At 48.1% G+C, this 26,686-nt stretch overlaps 2 protein-coding genes across 6 annotated transcripts; one reads left to right on the top strand and one right to left on the bottom strand.

Moving 5' to 3' along the window:
- aasdh (aminoadipate-semialdehyde dehydrogenase) lies at positions 1 to 6,934 on the top strand. 2 transcript variants are annotated; one of them, XM_035648072.2, is made up of 14 exons: positions 1 to 332; positions 490 to 610; positions 1,320 to 1,612; positions 1,701 to 1,893; positions 1,976 to 2,217; positions 2,303 to 2,421; positions 2,506 to 2,678; positions 3,451 to 3,760; positions 3,851 to 3,963; positions 4,058 to 4,772; positions 4,857 to 5,020; positions 5,467 to 5,592; positions 5,697 to 5,831; positions 6,467 to 6,934. In XM_035648072.2, exons 1-14 carry the CDS (start codon positions 94 to 96, stop codon positions 6,860 to 6,862), a joined length of 3,339 nt encoding a protein of 1,112 aa, XP_035503965.2. In that variant the 5' UTR covers positions 1 to 93; the 3' UTR covers positions 6,863 to 6,934. The 2 variants fall into 2 exon arrangements, with proteins under 2 accessions (XP_035503965.2, XP_035503966.2); XM_035648073.2 differs by having other exon boundaries at positions 5,702 to 5,831; positions 6,467 to 6,605.
- cracd (capping protein inhibiting regulator of actin dynamics) lies at positions 6,868 to 26,664 on the bottom strand. Of its 4 annotated transcripts, none has more exons than XM_035648066.2 (9): positions 26,356 to 26,664; positions 14,766 to 14,937; positions 14,194 to 14,329; positions 13,950 to 14,105; positions 13,392 to 13,598; positions 10,915 to 13,276; positions 10,011 to 10,201; positions 9,746 to 9,905; positions 6,868 to 8,597 (listed from the first exon to the last, which is right to left on the bottom strand). In XM_035648066.2, the coding sequence occupies exons 3-9, from the start codon at positions 14,233 to 14,235 to the stop codon at positions 8,437 to 8,439; spliced, it is 3,279 nt and encodes a 1,092-aa protein (XP_035503959.2). In that variant the 5' UTR covers positions 14,236 to 14,329; positions 14,766 to 14,937; positions 26,356 to 26,664; the 3' UTR covers positions 6,868 to 8,436. The 4 variants fall into 4 exon arrangements, with proteins under 4 accessions (XP_035503959.2, XP_035503962.2, XP_035503961.2 ...); XM_035648069.2 differs by lacking the exon at positions 26,356 to 26,664 and adding an exon at positions 18,096 to 20,089 and having other exon boundaries at positions 14,194 to 14,326; XM_035648068.2 differs by lacking the exon at positions 26,356 to 26,664 and adding an exon at positions 18,096 to 20,089.
- Between the last annotated feature and the right edge of the window lie 22 nt (positions 26,665 to 26,686).

The raw sequence follows: 26,686 nt of genomic DNA on the forward strand, positions 1-26,686 counted from the left end.
CACTGCGTCATCTTCAGTCGACAAACCTGTGGCTCGACAAAAATGTAAACAAAACCTCTGAATGACACACGATCGATACCGCTCAGCGGCAGTATGTCTGCAGGGACTCTCCATGGGCTCGTGTCCGCCGCCGCCGCTGTGCACCGGGACAGAGCCGCTGTGACATACGACAGCGGCTCCGTGTCCGCGAGCCCGGTGACTCTGCGGTACACGGACCTGGTCGAACTGACCACGGAACTGTCTCATGCTCTGCGGGAAAACTGTGCCGCCAGTAACGGCGTCATCGGACTGTACTGTTTTGATGATCTGTTCATACCTGTGTGGATCCTGGGGTGAGTTCACACTGTGTGTGTGTGTGTGTGTGTGTGTGTGTGTGTGTGTGTGTGTGTGTTGTGTGTGTGTGTGTGTGTGTGTGTGTGTGTGTGTTGTGTGTGTGTGTGTGTGTGTGATCACCATGAGCCATGATGATTTGCTCTGTGCCGTTGCCAGGATCCTACAGTCTCCCGCCGCCTACGTCCCACTGGACCCAGAGGCTCCAGGACTTCTCTCTGCCAGAGTCATGAACCGATGTGGCCTCAGGTTCTGTGCTGTGAGCACGGCCCTCCTGCAGGTTGAATATTTCATATGTTATTTATATGAATAACAGTAATTAACTGATACTTCATAATAGTTTGTAAAGACGTGCTCAGGTTTCTCCCAGCATTGAGCTACAAAAAAACTAAAAGTCGACCAAACATCAGAAAAGTTATGTGCTTGTTATTGTCGGAAATGTTCTCTTGGCCCCCACCTGATACTCTCACCCCCACCCACTACCTCCTGCCCTTCGTTCGTTGTGTATTTGATTATTAAAAGCTTTATCATTGGCCTGAAACCCTGGTCCCATCCTCTAAAATAAGACAACCTGGTCCCAGGTTTTCAGTGTGAACACAATGTGAGTCCAAATTATAAATTATCTTTAAATCTTGATTAATTTTTTAGCCAATGTTGTGAGACAGTGGTGCAAAGTAACTGAATTACCATATCCAAGTGATATACATAGCACTGTGGGATTCTGGGACCCCTTCGGACCTGAGGCCCCGGGGCCCCTGGCAAACTTTGCCTGGTTGGTTATCCAGTGTGCATGGGTGCCTCAAATCCTGGCTAAAATAAAAGTAAAAACATTAAAGAAATTATATCTTTTGTCTCATTTTATTTGTATTCATTGTACTGTTGTATCTTCTATGTTCCCACTCAAAATGGTTATTTTTTTCAAAGTGTTCCCTCTTTATCGGTGCTTTTTATGAATATGTACGTGGATTTTCTTTCCTTTTCCCATCAAGCGTTTCCAGACAGCTGTCCACAAACACATGTCCGTGGAGGTGCATGTGGTGTTGCCCAAGTTCAAACTTACCCTGGTACGGGTCACGCTGCTGCCAGTCGCTGAGCACAACCCGGTAACAGGACCAAAAGCCCAGAGGGCAGGTGCTGCTGATCTCTGTGATGCAGCTGTGGTGGACAATGACTCTGGACACAAGGACTTGGCGTATGTGCTGCACACATCTGGAACGACTGGCTCTCCAAAGATCGTGAGGGTACCACACAAGTGTATCCTCCCCAATATTCTGCACCTGAGGTCAGTGATTCCACACTTCTCTGCCTCTATTGCTCTGGAGCATTGTTTTGATATAGATAATTGAAAACTGCAACTCCTCTTTGCTCAGATCGTTGTTTCAGATGAGTGCAGATGATGTGGTTTTCCTGGCCTCGCCCTTAACCTTTGACCCCTCTGTGGTGGATATTTTCCTGGCCTTATCATCCGGAGCGCAGCTCCTCATCATCCCCTCCATGGTCAAGAAAATGCCCAAGCGACTGTCTCAGCTGCTGTTCGAAGATCACAAGACGACTGTTCTACAGGCAAGAGTCAATTCATTAGAGACTTCATTTGCCCAGACAAACTTCTTATTCTCTATAATGTGGTATTGTCTTGTTCCCACAGGTCACGCCCACTCTGCTCTGCCGCTTCGGACACCACACCCTAAATAGGGATGTGCTGTCGTCCGGCTCCTCGCTGCGGGTGCTGGCTCTGGGTGGAGAGGCCTGTCCCACGCCAGCTCAGCTGAGGAGCTGGAGGCACGAGGACAACGAAACCCACATCTTCAATATCTATGGCATTACTGAGGTGTCCTGCTGGGCCTGCTGCTACAAAATACCACAGTATCTGCTGCAGTCTAGCAGTCTGTGAGTGATCCTGCCTATATCATTATTCATTAAATCTGCATGTTGATTTATTTTTTTAAACCAATTTTTTTATGTAACATGACAGACCTTCCAGCACGGCGTCGTCCACAGTGCCTCTCGGGTCTCCTCTGATGGACACGGTGGTGGAGGTCAGAGATGAACATGGCCGCGTTGTCACAGAGGGTGAAGGGCAGGTGTTCATAGGTGAGCGAGATCTCATGGGCGCACTCACGCATGCACGCAGATCTAACTGCGGCGAAACTAAATCTTGTTTGTCCCTTGGTGCAGGTGGAGAGGACAGAGTGTGTCTGCTGGACGACGAGGAGGCCGTTGTCCCCGGGACAATGAGAGCCACTGGAGACTGGGTGAGTGTCGAGGACAAGCAACTGTTCTACCTGGGACGGAGAGACAGGCTGATAAAACGCCACGGGAAGCGGGTGAACCTGGACGCCCTGCAGCAGGTATGATTGTTATATTTTGCCAAATACAAATGCTGCACAAAATGTAATTTATGTTCTGCATTCTATTTAATTCTTAGAGAGAAAGGAAATTTAATAAATCCAACATTATTTTTCACTTTGTGTCCCTGCATCAATATACACAAATCAAAGGCAATAAAACGGTATGTATGGTCTATCATGAGCTACTGAAGGAGGTGGTAGTGTAGGTTTTGCTGTTGTTTCTTTACAACAAAGACATTATGTAAATGTCTAGTGAGGTGTGTGATTTATAGCTGAAGTCAAAACAGTAGCAGTTGAGACCATTGGCCTCACGGGGGCAGTGCAACAACCTGTAAACACAACACTGACCTATAATTAACTTTTAAACAGAGAAGGAGCTTTTAGAGTTCAGTTTGTGTCCTTCTTTTAGCTTCTTTAAGCTATTTTGGTCTTCACCAACCAGTGCTCCACAACGTTCATGGTTTCATTTGTCTTTCTTTTGCATCTTAGAGCTGAGCAGGAACAGAGTGAGTTTGTTAGAGGTTGCGCTCATTAAAACAGTGAGAGTGAGCTGAAAGAATCTAAAATGCTCAGAGATCTGAGTGGAACTGCCGTATCTAATAAAATTGCTGAAATCAGAGAATTTTGGCCTTTTTTTTTCATAAAAAACTAATTGAACCGATTAATCAATTATCTACTGCTGACATCAGCAAAGGATCGTGGATCCACATCTAGAATACTTTCTCCTGACTATGTGGGTGATGGCGGTATTTCACATTGTCTCTCCCTCCAGCTCATAGTGAGTCTGCCCCAGGTTGAGGCCTGTGCCGTGGCTTTGCACAAAGGCGTCCGGCTGCTCGCCTTTGTGGTTGCGTCCGCAACTGGAGGCCAGAGAGCAGCTGCTCCTCTGCCCCGCTCGCAGCAGCATGTGGAGAAATCGGCCTCTGCTTCGGCTCAGCCTCGGGAAGACCCGGGTTCTCCTGCGAGCGGTGCGGACGGAGATCTGAGCAGTCGGATTGTGAACCAGCTGTCTGCGCTGGTGCCGTCTCACAGCGTTCCTGACACGCTGGTGCCGGTGGCGGCCTTGTGCCTGACTCCTCATGGTGAGCGTCGGACACGGGTCACCTCAGAGGAGACACAGCAGCTCACTCGCTCAGCGTTATAGGGTTTCTAATGTGTGTGTTTTTCGGCAGGCAAAGTAGACATGGAGGCACTCGTGAGAATATACCAAGGACAGAGGCGGTGTTTAGAGTCTCCATGGGGAGATGTCGGCAAACTAAAGGAAACTCTTCAGTCCATGTGGAAGGTATTTCTCCTCTGTTGATGACACAGCTCCATGTATAAATATCTCGTTGTATGCACATTGTTCATGCTTCACACCGTGAGCCCTCCGTCAACAGGATACTTTAGGTTTTGCGGCAGATGAGACCATTGATGAGGAATCCAACTTCCTGTTGAGCGGGGGAGATTCTCTGAAGGCGCTGCGCCTCTGCGACGACATCCTCTCGGTCGTGGGAGTCCCCTCACCGGAACTTCTGGAGGTCATACTCGACGGAACCTTCTCTGACGTCCTGCGCTACGTTGCCGGGGGAACCCCCGCGCCGCCGCTCGAGAGCAGCACATCATCAATCCCCGAGGCCAAAAGACGTCATGCGGATGCTCCCTCCGTTGTCCCAGCGAAGAGAGAACGCGAAGGGTCTCAATCTACAGCAGCGGAGACGCTGCAGGGGGAGAAACAGGCTTTTAAAGTGATCAGACGAGCAGGAGAGGTGATGGAGATCAACGTCAGTAAGGAAGACGCAGGTTCGAACTTCCCGGCCGATACAGTCGAAGAAAAAGATTTGAGTAAGAAAAGGAGACCTGATGTCCTGGGCCTCTGTCTGAGCTGGTCCTCAGACACAGGCAGGTGTGTGGACGCCTCCCCGGTGCTTCTGGTCCACGAAAGAACAGATCAGAGGTCAGATGTGGCCGAAGCGACCGCGTTCATCGGCTCGCACTCTCACAGGATCCAGGCGTTGGACCTGCACACCGGCAGCATGCTGTGGGAACGAGTCCTCGGGGACAGAATCGAGGCGTCAGCAGCCGTGTCCCACTGCGGGACTTTGGTGATTATAGGTCAGTACCAACTCTCTGATTATCTTTGTTTCAATATGGAAGTTATTGTCCTCAGGGTTTGTGTTTGTGTTTGTATTCTCCAAGGTTGCTACGACGGCGTTGTTTATTTCTTGTGTGCTGCGTCCGGAAAGACCCGGTGGACGTTTGAGACGGGAGACGCCGTGAAGTGCTGCCCTGCCGTGGATCCCCGCACAGGCCTGGTGATGGTGGGCTCACACGATGGACACGTCTACGCCCTGAACCCCGAGGTGAGCGCGTTGGACATGAAGGAATACAGAAGCTGTCAATATTCAGGAGACTTACGCATTGGTACAAAACACGTCGTCAGGATTTCAATACATTTTCAATGCTGATGGAAGGAGAATATATCTGTAATTTCTACGTTTGTTTGTTAAAACATTACAAATTATGAGAGAAAGAGTCTCTGATTTTGAGGTAACAGTATTACTGCCAATGGTTGATACAGGATTATCAAGTTCTATAAGTGGTTTGACTCCTGATTCATCATCCCAGGGTTAGGAGGTCTTTCATGTCCACTTCATTTTAATTACCAGTTATGCCGGTCCATTTTTCAGCTGCATTTTTCACGGTCAACCTTTTAGTTATTAGTTCATCTACTGTACCACTGTGACCTTTTTGACCAGACCTGCCTTCGCACCGGGGTTTAATTAAAGTGAGCGTTTTGTGTTTTCAGCTCCGGCAGTGCGTTTGGAAGCGTCACTGTGGAGGCGGGGCTGTGTTCTCCTCCCCCTACCTGCAGCCCAACCTCAGACAGCTGTATGTGGCGTCGCTGGGGGGCCACCTCCTCTGTCTCCACCCGGTGAGTGAGGGAAAATCACAAACGTCGCTCATTTTGTCGAAATGAAGGACATATTTGACAGGAAGGTCAAACAGTGTGATTGACCCGTTCCGTTTCTGTCCCAGGACAGCGGGGACGTCCTGTGGTCCAACTGCAGAGACGTCCCGTTCTTCTCGTCGCCGAACGGCTCGTCTGGTCTGGTCGCCATCGGCTCGGTGGATGGAAACATCTGCTCCTTTAGCAGCACAACGGGGAAACTGGTGAGTAGCAGAACTCAGACAGGTGCATTTCTCAGTTTCAGGATGTGAAACTTGTAATGCAAAGGGCCAAAGGTTTGACGTCTTGAGTAAAAACAAACTTTGTGTCAGATACTGATGCAGTGAGGTACAAGAATATTTTGCCTTTTAAGTTGGCATGGTTGACTTAAACACCACAGAATATTCAATATATAAAGGTTTGGGTGTAGCATTTCGTGTTAAAGGGGCAGTAAGCAATTTTAAACCAATACAAATTTGGTTGAAATCAGTGAATATCTACTCACGGTCCTCTAGCTGTCGGTTCTGTGTACGCACTGAAAAAAAATAATTTCATGTGCACGTGTAATCCAGCTGTTCTCGCCACTGTGCTAAAGCTGCAACAAGTGACTGTTAACACAACATTGCCCCCGTTGTTTTGCGGAGCAGCCAAAGGAGCGTTTGTTGCCAAAATTCTGCGAGCTGTAGTGTTACATTCCGCCTGCTGTTACCACCGTCAGCTGAAGTGTTGCCAAATCAAGGATCTCAACAATTTTAACTTTCGGAAAATACATTTCAGTTGTGAAAGCTGAGCCACAGGATTAATGGTAAAAAAAAAGAAGAGGAAGTGCTTAAATGTGCCTCTTGTATTACTTCTGCAGATGTGGCAGTTTTTGACAAAGGGACCCGTCTTCTCTTCTCCGTGCGTCACACCGGACCAGCAGAGGCTTCTGTGTGGATCACATGACGGTCACCTGTACTGTCTGAACTGCGCCGACGGGTCTTTAGTTTGGACTTTCCGGGCGTCAGGCAAGGTGTACTCCAGTCCCTGCGTGTTTGACGGCTCCACTGTGGGCAGGCCGGGGGTCCTGGTGGGCCTGGCCTCTACGGACGGCACCGTCTGGATCCTGGATGGTGAAACTGGACAGACGCTGGCCTCACACACTCTGCCCGGGGAGCTGTTCTCCTCCCCAGTGGTGCACCAACAGTCTCTTGTTGTCGGGTGCCGCAATGACTACGTGTATTGTTTAAGGCTGACTGTCAAAGAGGAAGCATAGACGGATTGAATGTAATTTTGGTGCTGATTTTTATAATAAACACAAGAAAAATTCAGGTTTTAAGATTCGGAACAGGGAAATTCGGAGTCTTCAATCCTGCGGTTCAGACATCAGTATTTAATTTACATTATTCATAACATCTTTTTTTTTTATTTCTTTAAGAATTTTCTCATGAATACCTCTAAGTGAGACAAAAAAGTGCAAATAATACCAAACATTTTTTTTGTTACGTATAACACTGCGTACACTACACTATTGTGCACGACCAAAGTTAGAAACAAAATGACAAGTGACTCGGGCCTCTCCCTCCGACCGAAGCTCTGGTAGCGCCTTTGATTCAACGTACAGTACATACTTACATACATATACAGATCATCAAGTGAGTGGCCGGGAACGAGAATGCTTGAGGGTTTTTTTTCTTCTTCTTCTTCTTCTTCTTCTTTTTCATTGAGGAAATGATTAAGTCATGTCAGATCATATCACATTTTACGAGGAAGTGATGGCGCAAGCCTACGAACGGGAGTGTTTACAGGAGGACGGATACAAGAATCGAATGTTACAGCAAGCGAGTGTCGCATCTCTGTCTCCGTTAGCGCAGCAGACGAATCCGAATTACATGAGGTCACAGCTGTGAGGACAGCGTGCGGCTCACTGTGGTAAATGCCCAGTAACACTTGTGGTCTTCAGTGCTGTGTTTAGGTGCACCCACCGTGTGATCATGATTAAGATTCTGTTACTTTATAAATGACAAAAAAGTTCTACAATAGCGTCTTTGACAGCTATCACAGTAATCGCGGACACAGTGAGGATTGTTACGCTAAGGTTTACAGTATGAGTAAAAAAAAAAAAAAGAAAGAAAAAGAAGGCTTCTTCTGTACATCACCTACAGGCTCAGAGAAGAGAAACAGATAAATCTGCTGCTTTACGTGAAAAATGACCGACGAGTGTTCGTGACACTTCCATCAAACAGGGTCATGTTGCGTTATCATTATTACTGGTAGCCCTTAAAACACCAGACGGTTTCCCTCCGTTTGTCAAACACTGTCGTACGTGGGAGCTTCACCTCTCGACCAAAGAAGTGTCACATTGTGTTGACTTATTTACAACCACAGAGACACAGTTGCCTACAGAATAATAATAAAAAAGATAATAAATAATTTAGGGTTGGCTATTGCAATTACCGGCCATGGTTGTGATTGGCTGCTGAGGACCGGGCCTTCTTGGGACATCCCCTTTGTGTGTGTGTTCGTATACAGTGTGCACATGCTCGCGATGGTTGTTTAAATATTATCTGTGCAATTGTATTGGATTATTTGAATGTGAAGCGCACTTTAACATGATAATAGTACCAGCCAGTGTGTGTGTGTGTGTGTGTGTGTGTTGTGTTGTGTTATGAGGTGATGGCGGGCTTTACTGGTTTCACAGTCAGGAGGGTTTGTTTTGTCGTGGTGAGGTGGGAAGTGGACTGTTGTTGAGGGAAGGGGACGGGTGCTGTTGACCCTCAGAATCTGTGGGGGCAGTGTGCAGTCTCCATTGCAGGCCGGAGCCCAGAGCGCAGAGCAGGGACGGGGGCGTTATTTGATGATCTGAGGACAGTCGCTCCAGGCCTTGGCCTTTCGCTTGGCCAGGGCCAGCCAGGCGGGCTCTGTGGACACCTGCGGAGAGTCGCTGGAGGGGAAGCGCTTTGACACCTCCTTGACAGCAGGGGGCGACGGTGTCGAGTCTGCGATCTCGACTGAAACGACAAATCACAGACGGGTTATGTTTCAAAATCTCTTTCCTAACCCACCCTGCCTCTTTAAACAAGTTTTTAAGTCTGTATTATGTTTGCGATGAACTTTGAATTCTGCAATTTACGATAATTTTCATCATCAATTAATCTTTATTTTTATTATTATTTCTTTACAATATCCTAGAGCCAACAATTCAATTCAATACAATTTTATTTGTATGTTGCCAAATCACAACATACATTATCATTACATAGTAACCCAGAAGGGCGCTCGGAGAGAGCATACCTCCACCAAGGCTAACGCCCTACATCTCGCCATGTTAAAGAAAGTTTTTTTTTTTTTAAATCCTGGATTCGCACGTTAATCCAGGTCCGATCCAAAACTGAATAGGTTCCTTCTTGGGTCTAACCCCTCAACAAAATTTCATAGGAATCGGTGAGTAGTTTTTGCGTAATCCTGCAAACTAAAACAAACAGACAAATGCTGATGCAGCATAACCTTCTTGGTGGAGGTAATAATTTATAAATTATTAATACACAATAATATAGTCAACACCATATCAAATGTGCAACATTAACATTAAACCAAGAAGGCTTTAGCTTGCAAAAGAAGCTTTATTTTGCTAAAAATGTTGCTACGTAGGAACAATACAAACACATGTAAACAAATCCAACGTCTGGTACATGAAAATTACCATGGCCCGAGACCTATCTTTGATAACACTTTCTTGCAAATTCATCCGTAACATTTTGAGTAATCCTGCTATCAGACAAACAGACTGACCAATCACATCACCTCCTTGGCGAAGGGAACAACAGTCAAAAGCAATACAATACTCAATTCACTCAAACTGTCTGATGTGGGTCATGGCCCGCACTTACACACCACCCACAAAGCAACAGTCGGTGACATCACTGGACACATTGTTAATGGGACACGCTGCTCTACAAATGTCCCAGGACGCAGGTGGCTTATTCAAAGGTTTTTTTTGTGTGACCAACGGTCCAGACAAAAGCTACTGTAGAAGCTGGAACCAGCTGATTTTTTAAAAACATTTTTGCTTGATGATGACCTAAATTATCAAGTGATTATCAAAGGTTGATTATCAGTAGTGGCATTGGCTTTACTGTCGTGAACACGCTGGGCTTACCGGTGACGGAGCTGGGCAAAGTGTTGGCTTTCTTCAGGTGTTCTTTGCGCTCCAGCCGTCCCAGGAGGCTGTCGGGTCTCTTGGGCGCCTCTGGTGTCTGAGGTTTAGGAGGACTGCAGCTCCCACTGCCTCTGCACTCCGTGGGGCTCAGCAGAGTGACCTGTAGAAACAGATTTTGCGATTCTCTCAGAGGAGGGAAACTTTGCCTTGGAGATGATGTGTGATGACGAGGAACGAGGGAGTGAGTATATAGAGGCGCGCGTACACTGTCTCGGTCCCTCGAGTGTTTCTCAGCCAGTTTGGCCTCTCTTTGGCTCCGGTGCTCCTCTCGGGTCTGCTGCTGCTCCCTGAAGCCCTTCTGCTTCTGCAGAGCCAGAGTGACCCACAGGGGCCCGGCCTCCTTCTCCTGGACCCTCGCACTGTCCAGGGAGTGTCTGCTCTGCAGGGACGGTTTTTCTGCAGAGGAACACACGATTATTGGCATATTACTGGGACAGGATAGCGTTTTGATTCAACCTCTCGGTACAAGCTTGTTTTTTAGCAGAACTGCATTTTTCACCTGACAAAGGAAGCCAAAGCTCTCAGATACTAACTGAAATTGACATTATGGGTACTGACATGCCCATATTTATACATACGCACACATATATACGTTTTTGGGTCATTATATTCCTCAGTCTTCCTGTCCATACTGGGCATTAAGAGGTCCCTTACTGATCCCAGGTCAGTTGAAGTTTATATGAGACTTGAGCCTTTGGGTTAGACAGATCGAATGGGCAACTTCCAAAGTAACAGTCTCACAGTTGCTGTGAACTTTACTCTGTTCTAGCTACAGTGGTTAGAAGATTTTTTTTTAAATCAACACAATTATGAATATATAACTTTTGGCAGTTGATAGTTTTACATTGTTACAGATACATTTCAGTCACTTCAAAAAAAAAGTATCAGGTTTAATATCCAGCCCCAAATATAGCACTTCATCAACATTCAAGGCCACATCCAGTCAAGCACAGCTGCTACAGGTCGGAGGATTTTTTCTATTAAAAAAAGTGTTTCAGTCAAAGTTCACTGTTGTGTGTGAAGAGGTTTACTGAATGACATCCTCTCTGGGTTGATCTACCCACCATCTTCAGGCGAACATTGAGCATGATGGTTAACATGGCACTGACCTTTCCTGATGAGCTCCGCCTTTCTGTCCACCTTCTCTCTCCAGGGGATGTTGATGGAGGGGAAGAAGGATCTCTTCTCCTTCGGCTCCTCTTCCACTTGGACCGGGCCTTGCCCGCTCTGGTGCAGGTGAGCCACCACTGAGGGTTCCTCGCTCCTCCTTGTCTGCTCTTTGCCGGATGAGTCTACGCCGCCTGTTCTCTGGATCACGGCATCGCTCGGGGGCCCGTGGGCCACTTTGGGTAGCGGCGACGGGGGAGGTGTCGGGACCGATCCCGAGGTTCTGGGTGACGTGGTCGGTCTTCGGTAGAGCGGTGGCTTTGAGAGCACTTTCTCACCCTCGCCGCGTGTGGTCGGGCTGGTGGACTTTGCCGGTTTGGCGCGAGGGCCGGCAGGGGAGGCGGACGCGTGCAGGTACTTGCCGACCGCGCCCTCTGTCTGGGGCGAGGCGGGGCTTGATTTGTCAGAAAAGACAGAGGAAGCATCAAAGTCGGGGTCCATGGGGGTGAGAGGTGAAGGGACACCGTCAAAGCTGTCCCCAGCACTGTAGCGTTTCTTCCTTTTCTCGGTGGACTGTTCGCTGTGAAAACGCAGGGAGAAGTTAGTCCTCCTCAGCTTTATGCCGAAAGGTGAGGGCTTATCCTCGCCGTCCGGGCCCTGCTCCCCTCCCACCTCTCTACTTTCAGAGGCCTCTGTCGCACTCTGACCCCCGCTCCTCAGCTCCGCTCCATCCGATTTGGCTCCGGGGCTGGGAACCAAGAAAGAGGGGAGGTCTTTGGCGAACATACATTCCTCTGACCCTCTTTCTACGATGCGGACAGTTTTGCTCGCCCTGCTCTGAGGTTTACCGGTCGGAGCTGGCGAGGCCGCGGCAGTGGGGCTGTCGGACGGAGCGGCCTCCTCTTCCGCTTCCGTCGCGTCGGCGCCGAACACCTCGGAATTCCGGTTTGAATCTCCAAACTTCTTCTTCGCTGGGGTGATGGAGAACTTGGCGCTGGCAGACATGGTCTTCCTGAGGTTAGTGTGGGAGAACTCAGGCTGGTCTTCGCTGCTGGGCTGAGGCTGGTTCCTGTTCTGGTCTGGGTGGTCTTCATACTTCCCGTCCTCTACCCCCTTGAATATCTTGGATCTGATGCTCGCCCACTCTGCGAGGACAGCTGCGCCGGACTGGTCCGGAGAGAGTGCAGACTCGTTGAGGGATTTGGTTTTTCCGGACTTGCGGTCCGGTGAAGTTTTGCCCTTGGTTGGCGGCGTTCCCTGGGCCTTCCTGTCCTCCCCCAGACCCAGCAGAGACTTACAGGCCGTGTCTGTGATCTGGTCTAAATTGACAGCTGTCCCACAGAGCTGGGCACCTGTCACCAGGATGGCTGTGTGGGGGACGTACGGGGATGCTGGCAGGTTGGGGGAGTCGGGTCCTTCAGAGGAAGAGGCTCTTCCGCCCTCTCCGTGTTCAGCTGCAGCACCGCTCTGGAGGCCGGAGGTCGGCGTGACAGGTGTCAGGTTGACCTTCTGGAATAAAATCTGCTTCTCCCCAGAGGAAACCTTAAAGGAGAAAGGCCTCTGTCTCTCCTCCATCTCCCTCCAGCGCACCTCCTCGGCTCTCCTCTTCCTCTCCTGTGCATCCGAGCTTCCATCAGCCTCCTCGAATATCCTCCTCTGCTCCTCCTCCTTTCTCATCCTCTCCTCTGCTTCCATTCTCTTCTTCTCCTCCATCTCTTGCAACCTCAGCTTTTCCACTTCCTCCTCCTTTTTTCTTTCCTCCTCTTCCTCTTTCAGCTTCCTCCTTGTCTCAGCCTCCTCTTTCTCCTCTCGCCTCCTCCTTTCCAACTCCTCTTTCCTCCTCTGCTCTTCCAGTCGCCTCCTCTCCTCTTCCTCCTCCTGCTGTCGACGCTCCTCCTCCTCTCGCATTCTCCTTTCCTGTTCCTCCCTCTGCATCCTCTCTTCCTCCTCTAGCCGCCTCCTGTCTTCCTCTTCTCTAATCCTCCTCTCCTCCTCCTCCCCCCTCCTCTTTCTCTCTGCCTCCTCTTGGAGCCTCTTCTCTTCCTCCTCCATCCTCTTTCTCTCTGCCTCCTCTCTCTGCCTCCTCTCTTCCTCCTGCCGTTTAAGACACTTCTCGTTTTCCTCCTTTTGTTCACGCAGCCTCATCTCCTCTGCCCTCTTCCTCCTCTCGTCTTCCTCCTGTCTGAGCCACTGCTCCTCCCGCTCCCTCTTCCTCCTCGTCTCCTGTCTCTCCTCCTCATGGAGTCTCTGTTTCTTGAAGCTGTCTAGGGAATCAACAGATGCCCTGCGCTGGTCATCACCGGAGACCCCTGCTGCCTCAAGGTCCTCTCGGACCACACCAGGGATGGACACATCCTGGAGGTCCTGGGAATGTGGAAACAGGATTGTTGATTAGAACATTTCCTCCAAAAACTGCTGATAAAAGTCAGATAAATCTATCAAGACCCATTTGCATATCTTGGCTACAGCTTGGCCTCACCTGCGTGAACCGCCGGTGCTTGCGAGAAATCCTCTGGTTTTTTGGTTTGACGGACAGTTTATGCTTGGCGGCTGTGTTGTCCAAGCGAGGAGCAGACTGCGGGACAGAATCCAGGTTGATGGACTCGATTGTGCCAGTGGGTGGAAGAACTCGTTTGGATCTCGGAGACTTCACTGGGGTGCTGTGTGTGTGAGTCCCCTGCACCTGCTTTTGTCAAAAACAAACAGAACATTTATTTTAAACTGAAACACATCTGATCTGTCCCACATTTACGGACTCAGGTTTGTTTTTATTTAAAAAAAAAAAAAGCGATACAGCTGAACTATAGATTAACTCCGGACATTTACCCACAACCACGGCACCTAGTGTGGTTACCCACAATGCAACAGAATGCTGACAATACTGTTGACAAGGAGCAGTACAGAGATCTGGTTAGCGCACTTCTTTCAAACTCCACAGTGACATCACTTGAGGCAATTGACCCTTCGAATATGCAGCGGAACAGACTCTGATTTTAACCTTTGCACCCGTCCTCTGAATAAGTTGATAAGATGATACCTTTGCTTCTGTGTTTGGCGGCTCAGCCTCTACCTGGGCCAACACCTTCAGAGGACTCCGGGGAAGCTCTTCCTCGTCTGAACTTGCCTCATCTCCCTCACTTCTCCTCAGCGAAGGCGGCCTCTGGCCAAACTTTATACCTTGTGCTATCTGCCTCTGTGCGATCAACAAAGAGCAAATAAATTATATACGTACACAGAAGATAATTGACTGGTAACTGAGCTGACGTCTCTACACGGCCCACCTGCAGATTCCGAACCTTGTCCGATACGTTTTCCTGGGACATGCTGTGATCCAGACCGGGCCCCGTCACCGGCTCCTCTGGGATAAAGATGCTGTCGTGTGAGAGAGCTCGAGATCCGATGGGATTCAACTCCCTGCTGGAGAATGAGAGCGTCTTCAGCATTGCAGCGTGTCAGCACTGTCAGTCATTAATTTATCATGAGCAGGTTCTACGTACGGTAAATCATTTTGCACAAAGAGATGAATGACGTCTTTACACTCAAATCAATGTGTACCTTTTCATGAAATACATTTGAGCAGAGCCTCACCTTTTTTGCCACAGATTGTTTGACCACAATGTGCAACATTTATGAAAAATCAGTTTTAACACTTTAATTTTTCTTGAAGTGAAAACATATGAAAGGAAACCTGGTTGTTTCTTACAAAAATCACCATAACCCTCACTGAGAGAATATAGGTGGCAAACATTAATGACTATACAATACAACAAGATTCATACGAGTACAAGCTCAGTTTCCTCATGTATTACCCAGGCAAATATGTGTCAAAATAGAACAGAATCCGTGTACTGACCTCAGATTTGGATTGGACTCCTCATCGTCAGATACAACTCCATTGCACACTTCCCCGGGCGAGACACTCCCCTTCGGCTCCGCTCCATCAGAGCCCCCTTTTGCCTGCCGCTCCTTCTTCTTCCTCCCAAACAGTCGTCTGAAGGGCTGGAATTTGCCCTGTCGTCTTCTCTCTGTAGGAGACAGAAAGCGGATGATAACCACAGCTACGTGCAGTGACATCATCAATCTCAATGTCTCACCTTCTAGCTAGATACCGAGCAGGGCCGTGCCTATGGCCGTGTGTTTGTGGGAAATAATGAAATGCAATTGATTGAATTAAAGGGAAATGAATCAAAAGAGCAGACGGAATGGAGGAGAAAACCTTTGGCTCTTCGCTTCATACTTACTTCTGTCCACGGCAAGTGTAAAAGACACTCAACACTCATAAACCACAGCACCCACAGCCGCAGCAGCAAATCAGTGACCAGGTCCTTGGAATGCTGACTGCAAACGAAAGTGGGAGAAAACGAACCCACGGCTGCATCTCTATCTGCTGGGCTCCAAAGGTTGAGGACGCATGTGTGACTCATATCACATTCGGCCTCCAACATCGAAGCAACACTTGGATAGCAACACAGTAGTACACCACAATACCTGCTACTTAATGACACCACATATCACGGTTAAGCACTTTGAAAGGTCCCCTAATCCATCAGTTGGTGAAAATGAGAAATGTGTCGCCAACTTGAATGAGAAAATGGTGAAATAAACACTGATTGAGATAAGAACTTGTTCATGGGGAAGTCAAGACTTCTTCTATTTCCCCATCCTCCTTCATGCCTGGAAATAATCAATTACTACACATGAGCTGAACTCATGTCTAAAAATGATATGATTTTCCTGCATGATCATCATTTGTAAACAGATCTCTCTTTGCTCTAATTTAAGAAAAGTGATACATATGCTTCTCCAGAACAGCTCAGTCTCCTTACGGAAAATCTGTCTGTCTGTTATGTTTTCGTCCGAGTATTTATTTGCGTGTCTGAGTCGCCGCCTGCGGAGGTCCACTGGATAAAGCAAGTGGGTGAGGTTACAGAGCTACAAAGCTACTCTACACCGCCGTGCAGACGGGCGTTCTCAGGCGAGTATCCCTTTCAGAGCTATAAGTAGAAACTGGTGTGGGATTACACCAAACCAGCGGCATCATGGGAAATGATACAGTAAACTCATTTAAACAGTTAGATCCATGACCCTGACGTGTGCGTCTTTATCTCTGCGTGGGAGAGGAAAGTTTAATTGGTGTGTATGTATTTTTATTTGTTTTCTGTGTATACTCACGTAGATATGATTTTACTGCTTACAGCGTGTAGGAGGTATTTATATTTATCACTAACTGAATACAGACTGTGTAGTGCTTTACAGTACACAGACACCGTCCAGGTTTAACTGACAGGGGATTATTTAAATGCTTTAATGTGTCACTCATGACTAATGGCCATTTTAATCTCCTCAAAAAAGCAACAGCTTTACCGAGACTCCAGTCAATCTCGTCACACATGTGGAAGCCTACAGTGTGCGTTTACAAATAACGCATACACATCTGGAAAATTATGATTGAGGACTTACATTTTAATATTCAAGTTTACTACTTTACTTGGGCTAAAGATATGATTTCTTTTTTCAAAGTCCACTTTTTAAAGCACTGTTTTGATATTCTGGGAAATATGTTGGTTTGCTTTCTTGCCAAAAGTTCGAAGAGAGGATCAACACCACTCGTAAGTCTGTACAGTCAACATGAAGCGGTCCCCAGCAGCTGGCTAGCTCGGTTTATCATAAAGGAAACAATATCAGTCATATACAAACTGAAGTGTAAAAGCAACAAGTTGTGGTGTCACCTGACATCATGCTCCAAACTAACCCAGCCAAGATTTCGGGAGGACACTGCCCCTGGTCAGAAAATAGTCCAGCATATGACTGCCCCTAAACCTGAAGCATGTGTTCTTCATCCTTTAGAGGATTAAGTTTCTTTTGGGTTCAATATAATGGCATGTTAGACATCAATATGAATCAGCGTTTTGTTTTGTCCATGAGCATTGGATTTTCTTTTATCTCTTTATCAATAAGAATATATTGAGGATCATATCAACGTCGCGGGACTCCTTCCTGAATGGTTTTCACCCCTAAATTACAATAAAAAATTCAGGTCTCCTTTAAATAGAGATACTTTTGAAGCATTAATCCTTTTGAAATTAATGACGCGCTCAATACTGGCGGACCCACTCCCACTTACTCAAAGTGCATCGAGTGATATCATGGTGCGACACTGGGTTTTTTGTTTCCCTGCGGCATGCTCTCGCAGCACCTCTGCTCTGGTACAGAGCCTCATGCGTGAAACGAGAAAGGACTTTTTTCCAACCTTTTGCTGGGGTTAAGGCTTGGTTCCCGTGTGCTTGTAAAGCAGTATGTTTTGACCCAGGTGCTCTGGGCCCCTGCTGGCTTCTCACTCTCGCCATGAGAACATAAGAGGATTTAACATCTGGTGGAGGTGAGTTTACTCGCTGGCAGAGCAGAAGACCAGCAGGAGGCTGGCTAAGAGAATTCTATAAATCTAATACAATGCACAGTCAGCCAAACAAAATGAGGGCACTGCTAGTCTGCCTCTGTCGAAGGGGGTTACAAAGTTCACCCAATTAACACAAATCACAAATTTGGATAGTAATTATAGTTAACATGTTATTTATTATTTGATTGATTCAAATCAAAACCCCCCATGTAGATTTGATGGGTTGTTATGTGACAACTTATGTGTCACACAAGATGTTGACCTTGCAATGCTAAAAGGCTGCTGGCCATAGCCATGGATTTAGTGGACACATTAAAGTAGTGGTCATTTTCTCATCTAACTCCCCTCAAGAAAGTGCATATCCCAAAAACAATGAACTATACCTTAACACTCAATCATATTCTCTGTGCAATGTCTATTGCAATTCCTGGAGCCCCGGCTTCTTGACAATTTTGTGTTAATGTAAGTTTTCTTTTCTTTTCTACGCTGCTGGTATAATATGCGTAGTATCTAATCAGATCAGAATAAAGCTAAAGAAGTAGGGGTTCAAAGAAGCCACAACAACAACAAAAATTTGACACGGCACACCACAAGCATGGGTAGAGGTTTCTGCAAATGTCTTCTATCAAGTCCAACCCATCACCACACCAAGCAGTTCTTAAAGAGACAGTGGAAACAATCAATCGGAGGTACTTTCATTCTGGCGATGAAGTCCCTGTATCTGCTTCGGCACACTGTCTCTTTAAGATGTCACCAAAAGCACTCATTTTTTTTTTTCCTATTTACCTGGGCCTTTGGATTCGGTTACCTCTAAGAGCATATCATGCTTAGTTTCCACGGCGTCCGTTGCCATGATCACTGCACACCTTGGCTGTGGCGAGGAGAAGAAGGAAGTGAACATGGGGATGCTGTTACCTGCTTCAAAGGAGAAAGTACGAGCTTTTTTAATTGTGGAAAGAGTGAGGTGAGCGGCTTGTCTGGGGAACGATAGAGCCTCAGCTGTTTTTTAACAGCAAGAAGAGTCCTCTGAGGACACGTCGGTGTGAGCTGGTGGCGTGGAAGTGGCGGACCTAAAAATACACAGTTAAATACACAGCACAATTAAAAAAAGGGCCCTTGTAGGAGCTGAGTTGTACACGTTCACCCTCAACGAACGAGCCTCGGCTCCATCTAATGATCAGAAATCCTCCGTTCACATCTCATGAGCTGGCAGGAACAAACAAGGCCGCAGGCTGCTTCCCGAACGCCGCGTCCTCCGGCCGACACCTGCCTGCGGCACGCTGCCTGAGCCAGAGGTTTTCTGATGCGCTGCGGAAAATGCGCGTATCGGGGGTAAAACCGCAAGCACCCAGGCCGGCAGCGTGGGAGCGTAAGAGACAGTACTGAGAGAGCTGGAGAGAAGCCCGCTGCCTCCAGTGGGATCAGCATGCTGTGGGCTTCCCTCCCGAGGGCGACAGAGCTGGATCGACTCTCTCAGAAATGTCTGGCGCCCCCAAAAGGCTCTTTGTCCCGTCTGACATCAGCCAGCGCAGAGCAAGGAGCCAACAAGCATGTTTGGCGGTAGGGGGTAGTGTGTGAACACAGACGCAGTGTGTTTGATTTGGACGGAAGACTGAATGCGATTGTGTTCTGCTGGGGTAAAGAGATGTTGTGGATCTTCTTTTTATTGTTCGGCTGCCAGACAGTCCCAATATTGAGCAATGGTCTGTGTTTATTGGGTGTGCGTCTGCGGTCCGAGCGCAGCAGGGGACAGACTTGGGGAGCAGGTGGAGATGGGATGAGAGAAGCACGGGGAACAGCCATGTGCTCTACAGAAGCAGAGAAATGCCTTTGACAAGGGTACGGCAGCTGCATCATAGTATGACACTGGCATAACACGATGCGGCGTCTCGTCGCTCTCAACAACGATCCGGCGGCTCGACATCATTTGATGGTGACACAGCTCTGCACCAGAGTGGGCCAGACCACCACCAGAGCCCTGGCGGCACGGCTCAGTGTTGCTGTACAGCGGCTAAGTGCCATAACCTTCCAGCCCATGTTACTTGCTGACAAAGCAGATGGACGGAAATGAAACATTACCTAACAACATTACCTATTTCAGCTGCACAGCTTGAGATGGCCGTGCACCACTGCAGTACAACCTTAGGGAACATCGATCTGCCTTTTTTTGCACAAATCTCGCGCGTCACCCAGATGAACGACGACGCTGCTGCCGCCTCCGCTGTGGCTTTGGGAGAAAACGGCGAAATGAACACAGAACAGGGAGCAGGTTTGGGTTTGTTAGGTCTGCACTCAGAGTGAGGAACATGGCAGTGGCATGGAAGGTGACATGGGAACGGGGGGATGAAGAAGCACATCCAAACAGGAGGACGTGATCTATCGGGATGTGTGAGGTAGCTACGCATCAAACGTGATACATGAATACATGTTTTCATAGTCATCGTTATCATCTTAGGGTCTCATCAACACCAGCTCTTCCCAATCTCACTTAATACCATTCTCTGAAGTTTGAGCAGCCTCTGGTTTCCACGGCAACATGTTAACAGCAGCCAGAGACAGACGAAACACAGAGAACTTATACAACAAATCCATATCAACTCAAAGAGACTAAAATAGTTCACTTGGCACAAAATAGGAAACGTTTACACACACGCACGCACACACACACACGCACACACATGCACACGCACGCACACACACACGGCTACTGTCTCTCCTGAAGTGGTTGTTTTAACCACTGCTCACCAGTGCAGTATAAAGCGCACACGGGCGATAAGGGAGTATCCAAATGCACTTGGGCAAAAGGGGGCTGTTTAATTACAAATATAAAAAATGAATATCAGAGGTGTGTGGTGACTGATCAACATCTACTCAGTCAGCCTCGATACTGCTGCTACTCATACGACTGTGAGAAACACGGAGTTTTCCCTTAAAAATCACTGGGTCGGGAGTCAATATACTGGGTTTCTTGCTTAAGTCACGATAAATGTTTATCTTTGATGTTAATCTAAACGTGTTTATCATCATTATGTAATTTCCGCACATTTCTGTCCTGCATTTCCCTTGCTTTCTAAGCTGACAACAGACACGTTTCCTCAGCTTCTACTTCAGTGCCACATCAAAGTCAAACATCTCCATGTTCCACTTCTTTTCCATGCAAAGTCCCATCTCCTCTCACTTTTGTGCCAAGGCACACTTAAAGCACCGACGCGTGGCGGCGCTTGCGAAAAGCTGCACGTTGCCATGAGTCTCGGATGAGTCAAGTTCAGGTCGACATGTCTGAGCTAAATCTCTGTCAACGCGAGTGAGAGCTGAGTCACTGTGCATCATTGAGACTGAAGGACTCGACAGCCTCACGAGCCGCTCCGCGGGGCGATGCTTACTAGGTGCTCGGCGCTTAACACCAACATCGACATGCTAAGATGCTCATGTGTTTGCATACTGACATTTGCTAATTAGATAATAAGGGGGTCATCCCTATGTTCCCTCAGCCTTTTGTTCCATCATTTCTATGATTTTTTTTTTTAAGCCCTATGTTGCCTCAGCCCACATACCCCCAACCCCCTCATGTTTCATGTTTTGGATATGTGACCTTGTATTCATTGGGTTAGGGTTAGGGACATCAGCCTAATTTTGATGGGGGTAAATTTCATAGAATTGAGGGAACATATGGCTGATTGAACATAGGTTGAGGGAACACAGGACTCAGTCCTGAGGGAACACAGGACTGAGGGAACATAGGACTGAGGGAACATAGGACTGAGGGAACACAGGGCTGAGGGAACACAGGGTTGAGGGAACACAGGGTTGAGGGAACACAGGACTGAGGGAACACAGGACTGAGGGAACACAGGACTGAGGGAACACAGGGTTGAGGGAACACAGGGTTGAGGGAACACAGGGTTGAGGGAACACAGGGTTGAGGGAACACAGGGTTGAGGGAACACAGGACTGAGGGAACACAGGGTTGAGGGAACACAGGACTGAGGGAACACAGGACTGAGGGAACATAGGACTGAGGGAACACAGGGTTGAGGGAACACAGGACTGAGGGAACACAGGACTGAGGGAACACAGGACTGATGGAACACAGGACTGAGGGAACACAGGACTGAGGGAACACAGGACTGATGGAACACAGGACTGAGGGAACACAGGACTGAGGGAACACAGGACTGATGGAACATAGGACTGAGGGAACACAGGACTGAGGGAACACAGGACTGAGGGAACACAGGACTGAGGGAACACAGGACTGATGGAACATAGGACTGAGGGAACACAGGACTGAGGGAACACAGGACTGAGGGAACACAGGGTTGAGGGAACACAGGACTGAGGGAACACAGGGTTGAGGGAACACAGGACTGATGGAACACAGGACTGAGGGAACACAGGACTGATGGAACACAGGACTGATGGAACATAGGACTGAGGGAACACAGGACTGATGGAACATAGGACTGAGGGAACATAGGACTGATGGAACATAGGACTGATGGAACATAGGACTGATGGAACATAGGACTGATGGAACATAGGACTGATGGAACATAGGACTGAGGGAACATAGGACTGATGGAACATAGGACTGAGGGAACACAGGACTGAGGGAACACAGGGTTGAGGGAACACAGGACTGATGGAACACAGGACTGAGGGAACATAGGACTGAGGGAACACAGGACTGAGGGAACACAGGACTGAGGGAACACAGGACTGAGGGAACACAGGACTGAGGGAACACAGGACTGAGGGAACATAGGACTGAGGGAACACAGGACTGAGGGAACACAGGACTGAGGGAACACAGGACTGAGGGAACACAGGACTGAGGGAACACAGAACTGAGGGAACACAGGACTGAGGGAACACAGCACTGTGGGAACACAACAGGACTGTGGGAACATAGACACGCTCCCACACTCAGCCCAAAAGTGACAAAGTCAAAGTCAGAGGATCACCCAAGTCAGTAGGATGAATCCTCTGGGGACCATGAATGTACAAAATATCATGGAAATCCATCCAGTAGTTTCCGAGACACGTCGTTCCGGACCAGTGGTAGATTGTCTGAATTACTGTTGAGCACGAGCCATGATGCTGGATGATTGGTACATTGTACAAAATACATTCAACTAACATCCAATAAACTCCACCTTTATGAGTTGTATAATATCTAATTATTATACGATGCTGTCAAGGGATCTTGGCATTTGTCGAAGCAGATGTCCAAAGGGTGCATGTGGATTTCAGAGTGACACGCAACACGGCTCACATGACCACGCTCCCATTTTCTTCTCTAGCCAACGGTGAACTGACAACGCTCGCGTGTAAACAAAACAACAAAAGGCCTCCTCCGCCCGCCCTCAGCATCTCAGACACAAACTCTGCGACACGCGATATCTTCAGATGACATTTACCAAAATGCCAGAATTATTGTCAAACTGGTACACTTCACCGAATCACCTCGTTCAACACGAGCTGCTCGTGCTGGTCTCGCACACAAGAGGGAATAAACGCAAACTATATTGAGGGTCAACTTAGAAATTATGTTCAAGACCTTAAAGCTACAATTTCATCAACTTGCTGTGTGAGCATGTCTTCTTACCGTCCTGCGGTCGCTCTGTGTGCGAGGGTATCTGTGAGTGTGTGGCTGTTCCACCTGCCTGCTGTCACTGAGGATCTAGGGCATTACCTGGAGTCAGGTGTCAGATGCAATGAGGTGGGTGTGTGTGTGTGTGTGTGTGTGTGTGAGTGTGTGCGCGTGCGTGCGTATAGGACAACAGCGGCCTTAACATCCCTTCATAATCACATATTGATGAAAATGTGATTTCCCTCATCATGTACCCTGGACTGAAATTCATGTCAGTGTGGGATAATGTGAGTGCAGATGTGTGTTGGAGTGGAGCACATGCAGAGTCCGAGGGGAGGCGGGGGGGATCGGGGCAGTGTGAGCGCCGGGTGAGGAGAGATGGGCGTTCTCCTGTGTTTGTTAGTGCTGCTGTGCTGAGAGGCACAAAGTGACACTTTGTTTCCCCCGCCAGATAGCCAGTGCAGGAGAACAGAGTGGCATTCATCATTTCAACCGGCTTGGGGCACACAAAGGCTTCCATTGTGGGTAACAGTAACCGTGGATGCATGCACACGTGTGATTGTGATGGCCTGTTATGTGGGGAGACACAACAGATAGACAACGTTATGGTCATACATGTGGTGTTTCGTGCAGCTCACGGTCAACAGAGCGGATCTCCAACACGCACACGCACGCACACACACACACACACACACACACACACACACACACACACACACACACACACACACACACACACACACACACACACACACACACACACACACACACACACACACACACACACACACACACACACACACACACAGGTGGACTGGTCAAACTACCCAGTGTTTTCTTTTTAACGTCAGCCTCTATAGTTCCGTGAATCTGGTTGCCTCAATCCCAAAAGACTAAATATGATCCTGATTTTGTAATCATCTGATCTGGAATCGGGAAGGCAGTCAGTGTAAGATATAGCATTGGTGTAAAAAAAAAAAGAAAAGAAAAGGCCAGCTCCCCTGCTCTCCACTCTTGGCAGCATCACACTGCAGTCTCAGAGCGATATGGTAATGACGGGGCTTTACCAACCTGGATGCTGCCTATATTACAGCAGCATAGCACTTCAAAGACAGACTGCTCTCTGACTGACTCCATGCAGGAAAAGAAACCCCCGGGTAAAGCGGCGCGAACACACTTCCACATCACATGTGGACAAGCTCGGGAGAGCAGTATGACAAGCAGAGAGTCCTAATGACTCCACTTTATGTGAAAAGAGGCCGGAATCAACAAGCCTCGGCTACTGTCAGTGAGACCGGAGCAGTTGGTATTGACATATGGTATTAAACAGTCATTCTGAATTTCAAAAAAATAAATAAGAGAGAAATACCTGAATATATCCATGTATACTACCTGCCCTACAAGTCATGTATGAACGCATCTGTGTGTGAAGTCATGCTACATAAGATAGGGATCTGCCTAGGAGAGAAAACTTAAGGACAAGCCATATTCATTAACTTATTTTTTTCTCATTGTGCAAATACTTGAAAATGTAAAAGCCTCTCTGTGTCAAGTTTGACTCCAGTTTGATCTACGGCCCAATGGATTTTGGATACACAGTGACATTTTTTGAGGTTACGCTTCAAACGATGTCCATGAAGGAATAATGATAGCAGGTTTACCAGAATACACAATACTCACAATATTATCATCATTGGCATTATTGGGAGCATGTTACATGAACACGTAGAGCCAGATTTCAGAAGAAGTGATGATAACTTGAACCACACAGGATGAGTTAATAATTAGGACAGAACGCCTCTTAAGGAATTGAGTGTGGTGTAATTAGTTTTGTGCTTTAGATAAGTGATGCTATAAGAAATATCTGCATAAAACACACATTAAACACATGGTACTGATCCTACTACTGATAAAGCTCCGCTTGTAAAGATCTTTGCCACGCACTGACTAAATTATCAACATCAAACATTTATACAGGCTTGAAGATTTTTTAAAAATCTTTCTACCTGCAGTGACAGGCTCACATTTGAACGGCCGGTGTTTTATTTTTAAAGCTGGGTGTTTCCAGTTTGTTCAATGTGCAGCTCTGGGACTGCAAATCAGCTGGAAGCAGTGAGTCAGACGTTCTTTGTCTGCCTTACAGTGATTAAAATCAAATCCATTGTTGCAGTTTCGTCGGAGGTCAAAGGCCGACATATGACTCAAAATAAAATGGACGCTGTCTGCCACAACGACGGCACTCCACAGACGTCTCTGAGAAATGGTCACCATGCAGGCAGTTTGGCCCGGTGATGACAGCAAGAGTCACATCATCATCGGTTACTGTGCATCGGCACGACAACCAGTGATGCTCGCTCCAAAACACCAGGTTGGATGTGACACTGAAACATCGCAGCGCTTGATAAAAAAAAGACCATCCTCCCGCAGCAGTGATGGTGATGTACAGTAGTCTGCACTGTCTCAGATCTTGTCCACTGTGTATTTCTCCCTCCAACACACACACACACACACGCATGCCTGGATGACACACAAGCATCTCTGGGGTTTCATAATCTCAGCGTTCAACCGTCGGCCCATCTATTTATTATTTATAGCGACCAGATGATACTACAACTACATGCTGACAATCAAAAACCAGACCAGTTTCCTCCAAGCAATAGATCAAACACCAGCTGCTTGTGGACTAATCTCGGGAAACCTGCCATCTATTCCCCCTGCCTCTTGTGTGTCATCGTCCACCGCCGGTGACAGTAATGCAGCATTGATTCAAGGGCCGGGGAAATATGAAGATGCATATGTTTTTGGGGAGGGTTGCACATGTAGGCCCACGCCAGTCTGTGGCCTGTGCATGGGGGTTCCAGCTCGCATTCCAAACGGCTGCAGCCCCTTCGGGTGTCTCGTCGGGGGAGAGACGCGGGCGGCTGTAGTGGAGGATCACATCAACACAGACCCGTGGAGGAGCAATGCGTAACGGGGAAGCGGCAGATTAGCGGACGGTGCCGCACAGGGATTACCGCGTGTTAATTGCGGACCGAAAAGGCGCACGGAGAACAAAGAATGTGGCCGCTGCCTTTTCCTCACACACATCGACCCGGGTGGAGATCAAAAAATGCGGTTTCATCGATTGGCCCCATCTTGGATCGAGAGGGGAAACATAAAATTATCAAAAAAGCGTTCGTGACAATTTGGACTGTTGACATCGGGCGTTTGCGCATTTCACGTCGGATCAAAAGTCCCAGCCCATTCACAGAACACACACACACACACACACACACATCTGTGAAGGGAGGATGGAGCGGAGGATCTGAGCGGGGCTATGATGAGAGATGAGAGATGAGAGGCGGGATACGGTGACAAGGTCATCAGCGTCGTTAACAAGAAGGAAAATAACCATCATGAGCACAAACGACGAGGTGGAGAGAAGAGAGGCGAGAAACAAACATCAGCCGGCACCTTTCTGTGGAGACGCGCGTCCTCCTCCCGATCCGGCGGCTGCCGCTGCCTCGACCCTTTTGTGTTGCTGATGCTGCGGGTGCCCGACGCGGAGACGCACGCACCGACCGCCAGGCCCTCGCACAGCTGCACGCGTGCGACGCGGGGATGGGAGGAGGGAGGGAGGGTGTGGCTGCGAGCGGCGGGGTGTCAGCCTCTGTGCCGGGGCCTCCGCTGCGCTGCTGCCGCCGCGGTCACGACGAGAGCTCGCTGCTGTAACGTCAGCGCGTGTTCGTTCGGAGGCAATTATTACACGAGAGGAGACGACGGAGACGACGTGACCGCGCGTGTG

This window comes from Scophthalmus maximus, chromosome 13 (genome assembly GCF_022379125.1).
Source record: "Scophthalmus maximus strain ysfricsl-2021 chromosome 13, ASM2237912v1, whole genome shotgun sequence".
NCBI classification, from domain to species: Eukaryota; Metazoa; Chordata; class Actinopteri; order Pleuronectiformes; family Scophthalmidae; genus Scophthalmus; species Scophthalmus maximus.